Source organism: Eublepharis macularius, chromosome 12, assembly GCF_028583425.1.
Source record: "Eublepharis macularius isolate TG4126 chromosome 12, MPM_Emac_v1.0, whole genome shotgun sequence".
Classification (NCBI taxonomy): domain Eukaryota; kingdom Metazoa; phylum Chordata; class Lepidosauria; order Squamata; family Eublepharidae; genus Eublepharis; species Eublepharis macularius.
Window position 1 is genome coordinate 78,664,155 of NC_072801.1, and position 19,674 is coordinate 78,683,828.

Genomic DNA, 19,674 nt, shown 5'->3' on the forward strand with positions numbered 1-19,674 from the left:
CTGGATTGACCACATTACATAAGAACATAAGAGAAGCCATGTTGGATCAGGCCAATGGCCCGTCCAGTCCAACACTCTGTGCCACACAGTAGCCAAAAAACCAGGTGTCATCATGAGGTCTGCCGGTGGGGAAGGGACACTAGAAGCCAACATTGGTTGATGAGTGGGGGAGAGGACGACAGACTCTCTTCTTAATTTTTTTTACCTTCCCTGTGCAACATGGCTTGCTTGCATGAGTCGCCTGCTCCTACCTCTCTTATGGAGAACCTGTTCTCTGCTTGCCGCATATAGAACACTAAAGCTGACGGGGTGGGAATGGAGGTAGCTTTGCTTTTTGCTAGGGCGGGTGTTGCCCTGTATGACTCCATGGAGCACTTTCATGTGCTCCAACAGTCCCAGTTTACTAGGGATAGTCCCAGTTTTCTGTGTCCCATCCCTGGGAGATCCCGGTTCCCATTTCATTCTGTCTTCTGCAGGTACTTCCTTAACATTGTAATTGGTGTGGTTTCCTGGCACTGACATTCTTAAGAGTCTACTTCCTACCCTCACTGTCTGTAAAAATCCAGTCTCTTGCATGAACACATCAAGCCTCCAGCGTGCATGTGTGTCAGTGAAGGTGCGTAGTTTCAGGTAGGTAGCCATAGGCAGCAGGATTTGAGTCCCGTGGCACCTTAGAGACCAACAAGCTTTTCTGAGTATAATAAGCTTTCAAGAGTCAGAGCTCCCTTCTTCAGATACAGGGAGGAGTGGAGATTCCTGAGCCTTTATATCCCAGCCAAGAAGTGGGAGGGGTGAAGCAAAACAGAGAATCAGAATGTAAAGACACAAGGCAGCTTGACTAGAGCAGAAATTAGCGTCTGTGGTGAGATAGGGGATCTTATGTCTCTGTTCAGCTCCAGCAGCTCCATTGTTCTGAACTTCTAAATGAACTCAAATCCAGCAATCTCACGTTGTGATCTGCCCTTGAAGCTTCTCTGTTTGAGGACAGCCACTAGTTTTTGAGTGTTGTGATTGTTAATGTCAGATTTATGTCCGTTTATTCTTTTGTGTAGGGCCTGACCTGTTTGTCCAATGTTGAGAGTAGAAGGGAATTGCTGGCATTTGAGAACGTATGTAACACTGGAAGATGAACAAGTATGAGATGGTATAACAACAACAACAACAACAACAACAACAACTGCACTTATATACTGCTCTTCTAGACAGATGAGAGCGTCACCCAGAGTGGTGAACAAGTTGGGGTTATTATTATCCCCACAATACAGCCTGTGAGCTGGGGCTGAGGGGAGTGGCTTACCCAAGGCCACCCACTGAGTTCATGGCAGCAGTAGGATTCGAACCGGTACCAAGCGAAAGTGCACATGCGCTAAAGTGTAGTGCTGTGGCACACCAGGCATTTCACAGCTTGAAGCTGCTGCAGTGTATTTTGAATTGCCAGAATAGTTCTCGCCTCTGTTTCGTTGACAGAAGAAATGCTCTCTTGGCCTGGCCGCGCCAGGCCAGGCTGTTAAGGCTCAGAGAGGGGATGGAGTCCTTCTCCTGTAAGAGGGAGGAAGGCTCTATCTGTGGAAGAGGGCTGCTTTTCAACTGTTAAGATGCTTCCAGAGGCCACTCCACCGCTCCCACCCCCTTTGTCTCTTCTTCTTCTCTGCAGTCAAAGCCAGGGGCCAACCAAGGCAAGCAGGGCCAGGGCTCCGGTTCTGGAGAGCAGATGCTGCCCCGTGCAGCATGCCAGGACTCCAGACTGCAGGCGGAAAGGGGTGAAGCTGCATTGTCCGAACTTCCCCCTTTTGCACAAGAGGCTGTGCCTTGCCCCCTGCTCTTGCATCTGACCTTGGCTTGCAGTTTGCTGAGCCATAAGCCACACCCCTCCTCCAAGGGAACCCAGGCATCCTAGCTGCCAGCCCACCTCTCTTTCCCAGATCCTGCAGCATGGCCAGCCCAGAGCCAGGGGTGTGTGTGTTTTGTTTTTCGGGGGGGGGGGACTAGAAAAGAAAAGCCCTTCCTCTCCAAGAAGGAGCTCAGGGTCAGGGCATCTTCCTTGGCACAGTGTGCTGCTTGTCGCTGGGCAACAAGTTGCCATGGTTACCGTTACTGTTGCCCAGGGCGATGGCCAGCGATAGGAACACCTCCCCGTGGGGTGTGGTGGTCGTGAATAGAGATGTAACATTTCTGCAAAAAAATGGAAGGCTTGTGGGAAATTTTCCTTTATTTCCCCCCTCTTTTCTCCCCTCCCCCACTCTTCCTGGGTTTGGGGGGGGGGAGTACATTGATGGTAATTTAAAATATTTGGAGTATTTGCTTGCCTATCCACCTCAAGCCAGGTTATATCTTTAAGGCTCAGAAATAATATCTAAAACCAACCTCTCTTGACATTCTAATGTGTACAGAGAGAGCTCTCCGTGTTTGCAGAGAGGCCGGGGAGGAATTAATGTATTCATGACTTTATTGGGAGAGAAAATGTCTCGTTTTTCAACACCCCCTGTTCCTCTCCCCCCACTCACCCCCCAGCATTTTCAATGTTTCCTTACCAGGCTGGGTAGGGGGAATTAAAACAAAAGAAAAAAGGCTCCTCTCCGTGTGGGAGGGGGAACCCCAAAACAAAGCAAAAAGGCAAAAATAAAAAAAGCTTTGGAAGTTCTTTCGTCCTTTCTGCTTTTCTCCACAGGCGCTCATATCCCTTGTGGAAGGGGATGCAAAGGAGGGGAGCGGTTGGTTCCCTTAGCTTTATTCCTCTCCCAGCCCTCTCCTCGCCTCCCTTCCTGTACAAAATCCTCCATCAATCTGCACCCCCCTTCCTCATAATGAATCCTCCACCCCTCACATTGTTGTTTTTTTTTGAAGCAAGGAATCTCACCTCAGTCCTTTAAAGATAAATGAACAAACCTCACAATTAAGCCTTTTGGAACAGGAAAGAATTATACAGGCAATTGCAGGAGACGGTTCCATGGGTCAGACGGCGCGTCATTCGATGCAGGGTGGGTCCACAGTCAGCAAATGTGTGTCTCCATGGGCATGGGGGGGGAGAGAACAGGCCCCCCTCCACAGGAACCTTGTCCACAAGTTACAGTGAATGCACATACAATCTGTGCTCAGTGTACACTTCTTCTTTGTATGCACGTTGAGTGATTCTCATAAGGTAGGTTAGGCTGGATAGCCCAGGTGAGCCTGACCTCGGCAGATCTCAGAAGCTAATCAGGGTCGGCCTTGGTTAGTAATTGGATGGGAGACCTCCAAAGATATAACCTGGCTTGAGGTGGATAGGCAAGCAGGGCTGCAGAGGCAGGCAATGGCAAACCACCTCGGTTAGTTTCTTGCCATGGAAACCCCTCCAGGGGTTGCCATGAGTCAGCTGTGACATGAGGGCACTCTCCACCACCAGGTTAGGTTGAGAAGGTGTGACTGGCCCAATGTCACCCAGCGAGCTTCCACTGCAGAGTGCAGATTCGAACCTGGGTCTTCCCGATCCTAGCCCGATACACTAACCACCATACCACAGCGGCTCTCTTCCAGGAGCTTGGCCGATTCCAGATGACTAATCTTAAGTCGCTTCATGCCGCCCTCTTCCGGATCGCGACGGGGAAAATGTGAAATATCGCGTTTCCTCGCGCGAGTTTTGCGCGATGACGCGCAAAACTCGCGCGAGGAAACGCGATATTTCGCATTTTCCCCGTCGCGATCCGGAAGAGGGCGGCATGAAGCGACTTAAGGTTAGTCATCTGGAATCGGCCCTTCTTTGAACTTTTTGTAGCCATAAACTAACAAAGCTATCCCCCTTTTGGAATTTGAAACCTCAGGGTCTAACCTCTAGCCTTCACTCCCTTCCAAGGCCTGGCAGTGTGATGAAGGCATCCGCCAGGGGTCAGTGTGGCGACATGGGTGTCCTGGGTATTGGCACGCAGTTCCCACGGCGAACGCTGGAGTGTGCTCTCTGGCCTCCTCCCCCTTGCCTGGGGACTCCCACTTTGGTCGGCTTCAGCCTTGCCTGGCTCTCTTCTCTGCACCCTCCAGCCCTCTGTCCCTTTCTCTGCTCCGTATTGTTCCTCTCTCTCAAAAGCAAGCCTGACCCATCCCAGCTGCAGCAGGACGGGAGCAAGGCAAGGGGGCGTTTGATTGATGAGGGACCCTTTCTCCCCCCGACAGCTCTGCCAGCAGCTGCCATGTTGCTTCGGAGGGCCCCGTCTGTCAGGAGCAGCCCCCTCCCAGGGAACTGAAGAAGTCTGGAAGGGGATGGGAAGCAGACGGAGGGACCTGCAAGCAGAGGGGAAGAAGGAAGGCGGGCAGGGATCAGGCCCCCTTGAGAGGAGCTCAGCGGGGAGAGAGACCATTAGAGCCAGATAGGAAAGAGTCCAGTAGCACCTTTAAGACTGACCAACTTTATTGTAGCGTAAGCTTTTGAGAACCACAGCTCTCTTCGTCAGATGCAACTTTATCGTAGCATAAACTTTCAAGAACTACAACTCTCTTCATCAGATGCAACTTTATTGTAGTGTAAGCTTTTGAGAACCACAGCTCTCTTCATCAGGTGCAACTTTATTGTAGCGTAAGCTTTCGAGAACCACAGCTCTCTTCATCAGGTGCAACTTTATTGTAGCGTAAGCTTTCGAGAACCACAGCTCTCTTCGTCAGATGCAACTTTATTGTAGCGTAAGCTTTCGAGGACCACAACTCTCTTTGTCAGATGCATCTGATGATGCATCTGACAAAGAGAGCTGTGGTTCTCAAAAGCTTACGCTACAATAAAGTTGGTTAGTCTTAAAGGTGCTACTGGAGTCTTTACTATTTTGCAACTACAGACTAACACGGCTAACTCCTCTGGATCATTAGAGTCAGGGTTGCCAAGCGTGCGCCTTCCCCACAACTCCTTTCATACTGAGAGTGTTGAGCATTCTGGGAACGCTGTAAGGGGCACACTTAGGTGCTGCAAGTGAGCTCCAGTTGCATCTCTTGGGCGTTGCTGTTTGCTGTAGGCTGACATTCCCGACCTTGTCCCTGAGAAATCCCCAATAGGTTGGTGAGGAGCTCTGGGGCTCCCCAGAATCCAGTTTGGACAGCACTGGCTTAGACAGGCAATGGGAAAAGTATTTGAGAGGATGGTCTACTATGGGGGAGCGTCATCCAGTACAGAAAGGGGGTGGGGACAGACTGGAACAAGGAAGCAAGCAAGGCCCGGCTGGCATCTCTGGCGCCTGACAGCCCTTCCGCCATGCACACCGGTATGACCTAGTGTGCCTGTCACCTGCAGGTGACTCGGGCTCTGGGCAAGGTCAGATTGGCTTCCAAGTCCTGTAAGGTGCCCAACTCATTCCTCACACTGAACAGCTGGAGGCTGGGTGGGTGGACCCAGGGATGGCAGCAGAGGCAGGAGACCAAGCTGCAAAAACATGAACAAAACCCGTGCAATGATTAGGACCAACCCACCTGGCACAACCACACAGCGTCCTAATAGAGGGTATTTCATGGACTGACGTTTTCTACCAAGGAGACCAAGCAGCTTTCACTTGACCTGGCAGGACCTGCGTGGGAAGAGAGTGACAAGGCGTCACACCAGCCCGCCTGGCCACCTTCATGTCCCTACAGCCTCTGTTTCTTGTAGGGGACAAAGGGCAGCCCAGACTTTCGCCCACACCACGGCACTGCCACGTGGCAGCTGCAAAGGTTGCACTGGCGCAGTGACCCGTAGCCATGTGGGGCAGCAGCAGGAATTCCAAGGATGCCAATCAGCCACACTCTCCTTGTAGAGCGCCCACATTTTGTGGCTCCCAAATATGCCCCCTCCCAGCCTAGAAGTCCTGGCTAAGGTTGCCAACGCCAGCTGGAGATCTGAGGACAGTGCCCAAAGAAGGCAGAGTCTGAGGAGGAGAGGGAGCTCAGCAAGCCCTAGGATCCACCCTCCAAAGTTGCCATTTCCTCCCAAAATAGTAAAGAGTCCAGTAGCACCTTTAAGACTAACCAACTTTATTGTGGCATAAGTTTTCGAGAACCACAGCTCTCTTCGTCAGATGCATCTGACAAAGAGAGCTGTGGTTCTCGAAAGCTCATGCTACAATAAAGTTGGTTAGTCTTAAAGGTTCTACTGGACTCTTTACTATTTTGCCGTTACAGACTAACACAGCTATCTCCTCTGGATCTACTTCCTCCCAGGGAACTAATCCCTGGATGGTGGACATCAGTTACCAGGGGAACTCCAGGACCTACCTGGAGGTTAGAACTGTAATGCTGGTTGCCTGGCTTGATTGGTATTGCAGTCATTAGGTGCCACTTCCAGACCTGAGAAAGGAACCTGGAGCTAGGATAGGTGGCTTTCTAGCCCTCCCTTCTCGGGGGCCCCTTTGCTCCCTTCCCCCTTTTCCAGCCCACCTGAGTATCTCCCCTTTCCTCTGGCATCCCCACATGGCTGTATGCAAAGCAACGGACGGGCAGGCCCTGCCAAAATGCCTCCTTCTCTGCCTCTCTGAATGGGTGCAAGCGCCTCAGCCAACGCTGGCTCCATTCTGTAAAGATTGGGACAGAACCAGGAATCCAGAGCAGCAGGGAGGTCAGGCTGACCCCTGACCCCCCACCCCTGGTGCCATTGTCTCCCAAGCCCTCCGCTAGGGTTACAGGGTCAAGGCAGGATGGGAAAGCTTTAAAGAGGCGACGTCATGCGTATTAGGCCTGCCTGCAGTTGGGCTCAACCAGAAGGCAACAGATGTGTCGTTCTGGGTGCTGGGGGGCAGTTCGAAACCTCCCTCCTGTCTGTGAAGGCATTAGGCAAAGAGTGCTGGGGGGGGGGCACTGAGAGAGGTTGCTTCTGGGCCAAGTGCCTCCAAGGCCCTCTGTAAGAATGCACCCAGGTCAGCAGTCCTAATGGTTTGCCAAGTTGCCCAGTCTCGGGCATGGAGCACTAGCCCTCGAAGGGCAGCCTCTGACTTGGAAACCTGGCCCCCTGCCTCAAGACACGTGTGGGATATGTGGCTTTGGCTCTTCAGCAGTGGGGGAAAGGCACTTTGCACATGTTCAGGGCCCTCTCATTCTCCCTGCCATATTCCAAGGCATTAAAAACTGGTTCCAGGGCTATACTCTGACCTGCCTACCATGTAATCTCCAACCACCTCTGGGTATTGCATGTGGTGGGGGTGGAAAGTGACATCAAGTCATAACCGACTTATGGCCACCCCATCGGGTTTCCTAGATAAGAGGCTAACCGAAGTGGTTTGCCATTGCCTGCCTGTGCCTAGCAACCCTAGTCTTCTTTGGAGGTCTCCCATCGTTACTAACCAAGGCTGACCCTGCTTAGCTTCTGAGATCTGAGGAGGGTGGGCTTGCCCCGAGCATATTAGAGTCTTATTTGACCTTTATGCAAATGTTCCATGTTTGAAATGAATGCATGGAAGTTTGGGAACCTTTCAAACTAGAAAAGGTAAAAGAACATTTTCCCTGTCTGTGTCCCTTCTTCCACGGGCCGACCCACCTCCTAAGGCCCCAACCTGCACAAGGGATTCTGGTTTGGGGCCTCCCTGATTAATTCCCTTTGTCACATGTATGCCATTCCCCCTTCCTCAGGCCCCAGCAAGGTAAACTAACCAAGGGATGCAAGAGAAAGACCCCCAGTTCCTGCTCCTGGCCTTGCCCCCCCCCCCCCCAGCCTGTGAGGCTGCAGTGCCCACCCACCCCTTGAGAAAGGCAGCTGGAGCAGCCCCCACCCCTCCCCCCCCCCACCAAGCCAGTAGGTTTTCCCTCCCAGGAGAGGAACCCCTGGATTCTGGCTCATTAGCAATGGCTTGTTCCAAGTATGGAGACAGGAGGAGAAAATGTGACCTAATTGGGGAGTGACCCCAGCTGACCTCTGGCTCTGCGCCAAGCAGCTAAGCTGGCTGAGCTAATAGATTCTTCGCCCATCCCGCTCCATCTCTGGTTCCCCATAACCCCGCCAAGGCACCCTTCCCCAGCTAGGAGGGATTGGAGGCAGCGAGAGACGTGGCCTGCTGGTTTAGAACTGGGACGGGAGAGGCAGCCCCCCCCCTCCAAAGACGTTCCTGCCACCAGCGGATGGGGGGCCCATCAGGGCTTCTTGCATCCACCCTGTGCCCCTAGGCAAAGTTACCTGGAAGCCAGACTTCACACACTTCATTTGACTGATACACCAAGTCAAACTTCTAACCCACCTCTTACAACTAGGCATCTCCGAAATATCCGCTCTAAAGTTAAACTTCAGGATTGGCTGCTAAAAATAAAATTCCCAGCCTTGCTGGTCAATTGTAAAGCAGCCGTGCCAGGATTAATGCATGGCTTTTATCTAGATTTCTAAATCCAACACTCTGTACCGGTGGGTGTTTTGTGAAGAGATCTTGAACAACAGCAAGGACAACGTAGGATGCATATTTTAGTTGTTCAAACACAATGTATATTTCAAGTCGCCTAACTTTTGAAACGGAGGTGAATTGGGTTGTAAATTGCTTAGCTAGTTTCTTTTTGGCTTCTAGCACAGAACGAATTGTTTGTATTGGTGAATGCTTGAAACGGGATGGTATGTAAAGATTTCTCTTTCAGTCTGCCCTGGGAGAACCCAAGCAGGGTGGGTTTCTCGTCGGACCACCGGCGGAAGAGTCCTTCTCCCTCCCAATAGACCAACAGCAAAACATCAGTGGGAAAATAGCATGGGATGGGGGCGGGGAAGGCTGAAGCCTTTTCCAGATGTGCCATGGTCCCGACCCATACGGAACCCAACACACACACACGCGGGGATTCAGGGGAAAACAGAACGCACATTTGATGGTGTCCATCTGCACCATGATCAAGAGGACCCCGACCCATGTACCCTTCTCTGGGTCCGAAAAGGGCGTGGGTGCTGCCAGCTGTGGCCCCTCCCTCCAGATGCCAAGTTTCGCTCCTCAACTCTGATGGGGCACGTAAAGTTGGCTTCTCTCCTGCTCCCAATCCCAAAATAGCCTCTCAAGTCCTTTTCTTGTTTGAACACTGACAAGGTATCTGGATATGGCAGGAGACAGGCCCAGAACGTGGGGAGGGGGAGGGGGGTGGCTGGCACTGAAGTGGGACATGCCCGCCTGCTGTGATTTGAACAAACTTGAGTGTTGGGAGATTGTGCTGCTTCAGGAGAGCGGCTGCTTGCATGGCATCTCGGCTGCCTCCCCACCCCCAACGTTGCCATCAGCTCCCTTTGGATGGGCGGGGGTGGGGGAGGGTGGAGTTCTCCATTAGGTCTGTGTTCCATGGGACAGACACAGCCCTGGGGGTGGGGGGTGGGGGGCAGAGCACCGGATGCTGCCAGAATCCATCATGTAAACAGCCAGCATTGCTGATCCAAGTTCTCTGCTCAGGAAGGAGATGGGGGGGGGCACAGTCAGGTGGCGGGGAGCTGGCAGGCTGAGCTGCCAGGAGCAGGAGGGGGGGGGGGAGAAAAGCAGGCAAGCAACGAAGGGGTGCAACCTACAAGCCTCCCCCTGCCCAGCGGGCATCGGCTTCTGTCTGGGATTCACTGGCTTTGGGGTGGGGTGGGGTGATGAGATAGGAAAGGAGGAACCCTCGTGCCACTGGGATTCAAGAGAAGGTGTCCAGGCCAGGCGGGCGGCTGGGGACTGCTCTGGGACGGTTGTGACAGTCATCTTTTTTTACTCCTTTGTTTCCTCTAACAGCAGCAACGCCGTTCCTAAGAATGCATGAAATCCAAACACCAGGCATTGGCGGGCTGTGCTTTGGCAGGCAGTCTCTGCAGCTGGGTTAGCGTGCCAACCTCCAGGTGGTGCCTGGAGTTCTCCTGGATTAACAAATGAACTCCAGACTACAGAGATTAGATTCCTTGGAGAAAACGGCTGGTTTGGAAGGTGGCGTTCAGGGCCCACGGAGGTCCCTCCCTCCAAATCTCCAGGAATTTCCCAGCCCAGAGCTGGCAACCCTAAGTGGGTTATATCCCAACCCAGAGTAGGGGGATGGGATCACCGTTGTCTTGGAGCCCCTTTCCGCATGCAAGAAAAGGGACGGATTTTCCACAATTGGTCCTTTCCCCCCACCCCCTTCTTATTCTGTCTCCACCCAGAATGAGACAATGGGTCCCCTCCCACTTATGCACACACAACAGGTGTCAAAAAAGCCCCCATGAGTGGTGGCATTTGGCTTGAAAAGGCTGCAGGCCGGCCCTTGTCCACCTCTGCACTTGGCCACTGACAAAGGGAGAAGCCGGGCATTCGTTTCACAGCAGGAAAATAAGGAGAGTCCAGACCAGGCTGCACAAGAACTTCTATAATCAACATGATTCAACAGTAAAATTCCACCAACAAAGCTAAGAAACTCTCCCATCAAAAAAAACCAAACAAAAACTCTGTTAAAGCTGAAAAAGACCACATTTTTTTCTCTTTTTTTGTTTTGTTGTTTCCCTGCCAAAAACAGGAAAGCCCAGCCACATAGCCAGTCTAATACATGAAGTCCTGCCTCTTTCGAGTTTCACAAACTTCACACACGATAACGCTGCTTCAGAAAATCCACCAGATGTGGCCATTTGGGAATTGAGTCCATTCAATGTTCTCTTCTCCCCAAACTGGATGACAAAACCCAACACTCCTTGGAGAAATCCCCGTCAGATTCTTGCCTCGGTCTGCCTGGGGAAGGCAGCCATTTTGCTTCTGATGCTTTTGTCAACCAACCAAACAAGAAAAGGCTTCCAAAATGGCTGGTGCTGGATAAATATGCACTCAATCCTCTTCCAATATCCAATCCAGGGTTTGTGCTGTTAGTCGAGTCTCCCTGATCCAAACATTGGTAGAGAAACGGACTCCTTCATCTGATATCCAAATCAACCTCTGTCCACCCAGGGAGCACATGGTTAGGGTTTGGGGCGCAGAAAGCACAAGACAGATGCCCTTGAGCATCTGTGTCAGCGGAGGGGGGCAGGTGCTCAAGGTTTTAAGCCAAGTTTTGGAGCCTGTTTGTGTGGCGGGCCGACTTTGTCTCCATGACCCCTTTCCTGAGGGACTCGAAATGGTGGAAGGGTCTGATGCTCTTGTCGTCTGGGGGTACCAAAGGAGAGTCTCTTGAATGCTCTCCGTGCCAGAGGCTGACAAAGCCGGTAAGAAAAGGAGCGGGGTGGGGGTGGAGGTGGGTGGGCTGGGGTTGCAGAACCGGAGCTAACCTTCGCACCGCTTGAAAGTCACGCACCATTTCGAAATCTGAATCCTAAATTTCAAAACGGCATATTTGAAACGTCTGTTTTGAGGGGCACTTTACGGGGGAGAAAGGTAAATCTCGATAGATTTTTTAAGGCAATAATGGAATCAGTTCAGTAGTAAGTTTGCAAATGCAACCTTTTCCATCTTGTGTCTTTCTCCCTAAAATCTCTATCTCCCACAGCATTGTCTCATACATGTTATTTTTTTTTTAAAAAATGGATTACAGGAAAATAAATATGAATTTGTGCATGGGAAGTACTGAAGAAATTGCTGTCTGAAGGAATGCTTGAGAATGTTTGTTCCCAAATTCATTGTGACCTACTTGGGTGAATGGGTAACTAACCCTTCGGTGAAATGGAGTGTGACCTCCCCACTGAGGAACGCTTTCCACTATGAGGCCTGAAGCCAGAAAAGGGGTGCTGCAGCACCCCCTTAACCTCACCCACACCAGATTCCACAGTGGAATCAGTTGACTTGGGGTGAGGGGCAGAGGCACAGGAGGGGCTCAGCCCTTTTGCAGGCAGAGGGAGAGAGGAACGGGGTGAGGTCGGACAGGAAGGGGGAGGTCATATCCCTTGATCTGTCAATCCTAGCCAGGCCAGAATCCACTGAAAGGGGAAGATCACTGGGAGAAAAGGATCCATGTCCCAGTAACCCCAACTGCCGGAGGACGGCTCAGGCGTTGACCCCCGCTGTGCAGCGTCCGGGGCTAGGGGGGAAGGGAGGCGGGGTGGCTCGTCCCGTCCACCCGAGCTGTGCTGAGTTCTCCCCTCCCCGCTCTGGGGTTGGAGGTGCAAGCAGAGGGCACTTGGCTGCCCCTCCCTCTCATACTTTGTAGTAGATGTTGGCCGGGCTCTGCGGGGGCATCTCCTGGACGATGTAGACAGGGTGGCCGTAGTCCCCACTCACCTTCTCGTAGTGGGGGCAGAAGGCGCTGTCTGAAGTCCTGAGCGGGATGATGATGTCGCTGGGCTCCGAGCCGTTGTTGTTGCCCCCGCCGCCCCCGCCCCCCCTCTTGGGGCTGGTCAGGGTGCTGAGCGACAAAGGCGGGTGGTGCGATTCGCTGTGCTTGGCTCTCCGGCGGCGATAGCATAGAGCTCCGGTCACGGCAGCCGCCACCAGCAGGACGAAGGCGGCTCCCCCGGCGGCCCCTGCGATGATGGGCACGTTGGACTGAGGCAGGGGCCCGTTCTCTCCCCCCACCTTGCCTGTGGTGTTTCCTGTCGGGAGTCCTGTTTGGGAGTGGGGAGGGGGGGAAGCACTTAGTGGAGACATCTGAGAAGTCAAGAGACCAAGCCCCCATTTCCGTCTTCCCATTCCATGTAGCCCTCCAGTTGCTCCCAACAGCCCAGCGACCCTGCCTGGCTCCCCACTGAACAATGGAACCACTGCTCCACATATGGTGGATAGGCGAGGAGGGTGGTGGAGAGTGCCATCAAGGCATAGCTGACTTATGGCGACCCCTGGTGGGGTTTTCATGGCAAGGGACTAACAGAGGTGGTCTGCCACTGCCTGCCTCGGCAACCCTGGCCTTCCTTGGCACTCTCCCATCCAATTACTAACCAGGCCGGTCCGCCTTAGTTTCTGAAATCTCAGAAGCTAAGCAGGGTTGGCCTGGGTTAGAAATTGGATGGGGGACCTCCAAGGAAGGCCAGGATAGCTCCTCACATATGGTGAGAGGAGAGCTCCTATGAGGACTTCTGGTCCTTTATTATGCTCAGAAGCATGTAGGGTGAAAATGCTGCGCTGAGGCTGGACGGAGTGCACCAGCCTGGGAGAAGCCACCCTGCACCTAAGAAAACAGCACGCCAGAGAGCAAACTAGACTGAACAATCTGTTCCCCTAAAAGTAATACCGAGAAGGGTTATTTCCCACAGGTTATGTTTCCTAACCGCTCCCTATGGGCCATGAGGAAAGCAAGATCAAACTCGCGGCTTTTGATTCAACATGGAAGGGGGGGGGAGGGGAGATTCTCCTAGGGAATTCGGGCAGCGCTGGAGCCAAGAGGCCAGAGGTCAGCTGATCCATTCCTGCTTGGCACAGAGAAGAGAAGCCCGGAAAGCCTGGCTGCCCTTCCAAAAGAGGATCTGACTCCTTACGGGTACTCCCCCAATTGCCCTGTTTTCAGAGAGAAGCTGCTGAAAACTCTGCTAGCGCAGACATGTCCAAGCCTCCCGCTTGGCAGGGAAGGTGCTTGTTAGTGTCTGTCGACTCTGGTTAATGGAGCTAATTGCCTCCCCGATACCTCCCCTGGCCCAGCTCCTCAGGGTTCATTTCAACCATCAGCATCAATAAAGCTCAATCTGCACTCCACGCCCAGCTCCCTCGCCAGCCCCTGCTATGGAAGAGGGACAGAAGCGCAGAACGCTCCACACAGGCCGCTGGGCCCCGAAGCCAACCCCCTCCCTCGCCCTGCCTGGGCCCAGGTAGAAGGAACCCAGCCCTGCAGTCCTGCCCCCGCCCTCCCTGGCCACAGCCAATAGCCCCTCCGGATCTTCCACTTCCTGAGAGGAGCCTATGGACTCCACTGCCAGAAAGGCTAGGTCCTCTGGGAGCAGCAGGATTAGGTGTCTGGACATTGGGGAGTCCCTGGGAAATGGAATGCCAGAAGCCCTGTGGGCTGGGGTCCTGGAAAAAGACAGGGTGGGCTTTCCTGTGCTCGGGTGGGGATAGAGGGAGCCAGAATTTGGGACTTGCATATCCATTCTGCAGGAGCTTTTCTATGCACCTGTGTTTCCCTTGATTCTACAATAAAACATTTATAGACAGGGTAGATTTTCCTTCAAAGCAAACATTCCAGAGAGGCTCTTGCTGAAAACTGTCCTTGGGCAGTCTATCAAAGGGGCAGAAAAGAATGGTATTTCTTTTGGCCCTGGTGTTCAGGAAGGAGGCTACCCAGCTGCCCATGGGGCTGCTGAGCTCTTGGGTTCTCTGCACCAGGGCAATTGGGCAGGAAGGCACCCCTTTCACTAGGCATACCTGGGTTCATCTCCTTGCTGGGCTCGGCAGCACCTGACGTCCCTCGCTCCTTTTCAGCGGGCGTGTCTGGAACTGACTTCTGGGATTTGGAGCCCGTGTTGGGATCTGGGGGCAAGGGCAGAGAGAGAGAGCGCGCGCGCGGTGGGCAAACGTTGAGCCAGCAACAGAGGCAGGGAGAGCACGGCAGGGGCCAGGGGTCTGGAGAGGCAGCCTGCCCCCTCTCTCCCCCTAGGCAGTTTGGCCTGATCGCCACCTCCCCCCTCCCTGCTCTGGCACCCCAGGGGGGTGAGGGTCAGTGCTTGCACAGGGATGGGCTTAAGAAATGAAAACTAGGCTGGGGAGCTGAACTCCAGTCAAAGGAAGTTAGCTTTTGAGTCAGACAGAATTCTACACCAGGCACGGCACACTGGGCCTGAACCTTTAAAAGCTGGCACAATTTTAAAGGTGCAACTGGATTCTTTTTGTATGCAAGCACAGTATAGCTTAAATGGTGAAGGCTGGACAAACTGCGGGGTGGGAGAAAGACCCTGCAAATGCTCTGACTAGGTGGTGCTCTGACCTGGGCTCAAAGCGAGGGAACCGAATCCAAGCAGAGCTCCAGAAGCAGCCAATAAGGAGTGAATAATATGATCTGTTGTAGCCTCTGGTACCATTAAGGCCGTTTCCACACGTCTTACCTGCCTGCGGAACATCGTGCGAAAGACCCGGAAGACAGCGTCTTCTCATGCAAACTCGCGCCAGGAAGACGCTGTTATCCGGGAGTTTCGCACGAAATCGCGCAAAACTCCCGGATAACAGCGTCTTCCTGGCACGATTTCGCGCGAGAAGACGCTGTCTTCCGGGTCTTTCGCACGATGTTCCACAGGCAGGTAAGATGTGTGGAAATGGCCTAGGTGGTCAGCATAACCTGGGGAGCCCATCACAGTTGCCTTTAGGGGCTGTAGCTCACAACTGACCCCCCCCCCAAAAGTTGTGATGTCTTTTGCACAGAAGGTGACGCCTTCTTATCCCACCCACCCCTTCCTTAGCACACCAGAGCATCCCAGCCACCCACCCCAAAAGAATAACATTCAATAAGCTACTTTCTCACCCTGCCCCCACAGCTCAAGGCAGTTTTAAATACTCCTTTTGGCATGTTTTATTATTGAGCTGGAAAAGATTTCCCAACTTTGAAACGGGGGAAAATGTTTACAAATTTAAAACCAAATTTCTGAACTGTGAAAATTTCAAATCTGTGTGTATGTCAAATCACTGACAGAAATGAATTTTTTAAAAAAAACACTTTAAACAACAATTCAAGGGGGCAAAAAAAGAAAATTAACTTTTCAATCCAAATTTCAGATGAGAGGTTTGGCCTGCAAATATCGCCCCCCCCCCAATACACTTCACTTCCCAGTCCCTCCTTTCTAATGAGAAGCAGTTGGTCTATTTCTTGTCCCACTTCAGGGCATTCCGAACCAGGAGGGGGGGGTGAGATGCAGGTTGGCCATACAAGGCATTTGCAGCCCTGGGGCGGAAGCGGGGAGGAAAGGAGCCGAGAGCTGGTTTCCACTCCCTTTGCTCCAGCCCTCCGTGCTGTGCCTGCTGCCTCCAGCTTCCTTGGCAACACTGAGCTCGCCTGAGTAAGCCCTCAGGTGTCCTAGGCCTGGCTGGTGTGAGCTTTCCAAATCCAAAAGATCGGAAGAGGGAAAGCGCCAAGGATCATGGCGTCCAGAAGTCCTGACTTTGGCATACACACACACAGGGAGAACCATTCCACGAGACCCAACTCCTGTCTGTGAAGAACCAAGAATGGTCATTGCCAGGCCCCCCTGTGCCAATTCACCAGACTCCACCCCTTTCCCAGGGAACCCAAGAGTCCTGGTTCCCAGAATGCTCGGCTGTCATGGGGTAGACAACCACTCCTGTCCCAGAGACCCAAAGACCCTCACCCAACCCCCACCAGATCAACATCCAAAGCCCCAGCTTCTGGGCCCCCTCCCCTCCCGCCCCAGTCTCCATTTGCAGCCCTCTGGTAACTTACGCTGGCCGACTTTCAAGACGACTTTCATGCCTCTGGAGAGGCAGGCACCACCTTTCATGCTCTCCAGCCCTTCCTTTGTGCCATCGGACGTCGCTGTGGGACAGAGCACAGATCAGCTGTGGCCATGGACCGATTAGGGGGAAGACCCGAAAGGCCTTAGGTGGAGGAGGCCAGGAGCCAGAAGACCCTTGGATTCCTTCTCCCAGGCCAGTGTCCCCCCGGCATAGGGGTGGAGGAAGAGGTGGGGAGGGGGCGCATCAGACGCGCAGGCCTCCAAGAACCAGTTTAAATTCTCTTAATCGCCACATATCAGCCAAAGCAAGAAGTGGCATTAAAAGGACTGCGGCGATTAGGGCCACGGGGTGGCAGAGAAGGGCCCCCAATCCTGGCCTTGGGCTCCTTCCTGCCCAGCTTTCCAAGCACCCCCAGCCTCTCCCTCTCACCCCCCCCCGCCCCACCCTACTGCTGCAAGATGCTCTGCAGGGCTGCGCAATATTTAAACAAGACACTGCATGTTTGCACAGCGCAAGTTCCCCTCCCGGTCCAATAATATGCAAGAAGTGGCAGAGATGCGAGAAGCCCCTGCTCTGCCAAACCTCGACAGAGAGCTGCAGAGAAAACGTGCCCTACCCTGGCAGTCCCCAAGAAGTGGCACAGGGCTACCAGTTAGATGCAGACCTGCCTGGAAGTGGCAGTCTTGACTGCCACTGCAGCCCTTGAGAGGAGCCAGAATGTCAAGGTGGGACTTGGAAAGCCAAGCCAGGAGGAGAGGGGAAGTGCGGGCAAGGAAGGGGCAGGCAGGCAGGCAATGTCCAAGGTCCCACATCTGCTCAGAAGAAGACCAGAGAGCTGGAAAGCCCTCCATTCAAATCTCACCTGGCCACAAATGCACTAGGTGGCCTTAGGCAGGCCACTGCCCTCTCGGCATCTGCATAAAAATAACGCCCAAGGACATCTGGAGTCCGGCTCAGAGACAGTGAACTGAGCAGGGCCCGCACCCAAGTCAGTGGAGAGCCCCTGCTCGGCATGCAGCAGCCCCCTGGTGCAGACCCTGGAGGCGTCTCCAGGTAAAGGATCGCCAGCAGTAGGCACTGGGAAAGACCCTGGTGAGCCAGGAGGGACGCAAGCAGGGGGGCTTGTGGAAATGGTGGTAGCCCAGCCAATACTGCGACACCCGCCTAGCTGGAGTCCCAGGGGGTCAGAGGGCAGAGTTCACTGAAGATGCTCTGTCTAACCCAGTCGAAACCACAACTCGAGTTTCAGGCAGAGGCTGAACATGATAGAGAAACGGGCCAAGCCTTGGAGAGTGACGTATATGCAGGCCTCTCTCTCATATACACTCACACACTCCCCAGAAATACACGGCAAGAAACAAACACCCAGTCTCTGGAAGATACAACACAGACACACAGACACCCCACACAGATACACATGAGAACACAGACTATGGCTGCCAACCTCCATAGGGGGCCTGGAGATCTCCCAGAACTACTAGTGATTTTTAGACTAGAGATCAGTTCCCCTTGGAGGAAAGGGCTCCCTTGGAGGGTGGACTTTGTGGCATTGTACTTCACTGAGGTCCCTCCCCTCCTCAAACCCTCCCTTCCCCAAATCTTTGTGAATTTCCCAACCTAGAGTTAGGAGCCTTAACCCAGAGGTATCCCAGATCCCATCGGTGTTTAGGTTCCTGCCCTGAAGAACTGCATAGGGATATAAGAACCAAAATCTCTTCATTTTTTTTTCTAAAACAAAATCTCTTCATTTTTTCCCCGGATGACCCGGGAAACTACAGGCCGGTCAGTCTGACTTCTGTTCTTCGGAAGATATTAGAGCAGATTCTAAAAGGATCAATCTGTAAGCATCTGAAGGACCGCTTAGTGATCCGGGGAAGTCAACAAGGTTTTGTCCCTAACAGATCGTGTCAGACCAACCTGGTTTCCTTCTTTGATCGAGTGACGAGCTTACTGGATCATGGGAACTCTTGTCAACGTGATTTACCTGGATTTCAGTAAAGCTTTTGATAAGGTTCCCCATGACATTCTAATGGGTAAACTGGAAGACTGTGAACTGGACTATAGGACCGTTAGGTGGATGGGGAACTGGTTGGAGGACTGCACTCAAAGAGTGGTGGTCAATGGCATTTCATCAGATTGGAGGGAGGTGTCCAGTGGGGTGCCGCAGGGCTCAGTTTTGGACCCGGTACTTTTCAATATTTTTTATCAGTGATCTGGATGAAGGAGTGGAAGGGCTGCTCATTAAATTTGCTGATGATACCAATTGGGAGGAGTGGCAAACACCCAAGAAGATAGAGTTAAAATTCAACAAGACCTGAAGTGGGCGGTTGTGAACAGGATGCAATTCAACATAGGTAAGTGCACAGTATTACATCTGGGCCACAAAAATGTGAAGCACAAATACAGGATGGGGGATACACTTCTGGGTAGTAGTATATATGAAAGAGATCTTGGAGTAAGAGTGGACTGTAAACTAAATATGAGCAGTCAGTGTGATGCGGTGGCAAAAAAGGCAAACTCAGTCTTGGGTTGTATCAAAAGGGCCATTGCATTGAAATCGCAGGAGGTCATAGCCCCTCTCTATACTGCCTTGGTCAGGCCGCACCTGGAGTACTGTGTGCAGTTCTGGAGGCCTGACTTCAATAAGGATGTGGACAAAATTGAGAGGGTGCAGAAGAGAGCGACGAGGATGATCAGGGGTCTGGAGACTGAGCCCTACGAGGAAAGGCTGAGGGCCTTGGGAATGTTTAGTTTGGAGAAGAGGAGATTGAAGGGGGACATGATTGCTCTCCTTAAGTATTTGAAAGGCTGTCATTTGGAGGAGGGCAGGGAGCTGTTCCAGTTGGCAGCAGAGGATAGAACTTGAAGCAAGAGGCTTAAATTACATGCAGAAAGGTACCAGCTGAATATTAGGAAAAACTTTTTCACAATCAGAGTAGTTCAAAGGTGGAATCAGCTGCCTAGGGAGGTGGTGAGCTCCCCTTCACTGGCAGTATTCAAGAAGAGGCTAGATGAATATTTGTCTGAGAACCAAGCTACAAGTGATGCCTGACACAGGTTGGACACTTGTCTGCTTCCCTCAAGTTTTGATGGGAAATGTAGGCATCCTAGTCTTGAAGCTTGGCTCTCCGACTGCTGTCCAATGGACTTTTCAACTGTCACTTGTCCAACATTCCGCCAAGCTGCCTACATTTCCCATCAAACGTTGAGGGAAGCTGACAAGTGTCCAACTAGTGTCAGGTGTCACTTGTAGTTTGGCTCTGAGATGCTTTAGGCTCATCCTGCATTGGGCAGGGGGTTGGACTAGAAGGTCTGTATGGCCCCTTCCAACTCTGTTATTCTGTGATCTGTGATAAAATGGGCTTTACACAGGAGGAAATGGTCAACTGGCCCCAGCCTGGTGGAACGCTCTGTCCAATGAGACCAGGGCCCGGCGAGATTTATTAGCATTTCGCCGGGCCTGTAAGACGGAGCTGTTCTGCCAGGCATATGGTTG

At 52.7% G+C, this 19,674-nt stretch overlaps 1 protein-coding gene across 1 annotated transcript in view; it reads right to left on the reverse strand.

Moving 5' to 3' along the window:
- Window positions 1-10,224: 10,224 nt before the first annotated feature.
- Window positions 10,225-19,674, reverse strand: part of EFNB3 (ephrin B3) — a 49,502-nt gene continuing 40,052 nt past the window's right edge. Inside the window, exons 3-5 of the mRNA XM_054995186.1 lie at window positions 16,165-16,257; window positions 14,142-14,246; window positions 10,225-12,394 (exon numbers count right to left, since the gene is read on the reverse strand). Coding sequence (XP_054851161.1) covers window positions 11,988-12,394; window positions 14,142-14,246; window positions 16,165-16,257 — 605 coding nt within the window. The 3' untranslated portion in view covers window positions 10,225-11,987. The remainder of the gene's footprint in view (window positions 12,395-14,141; window positions 14,247-16,164; window positions 16,258-19,674) is intronic.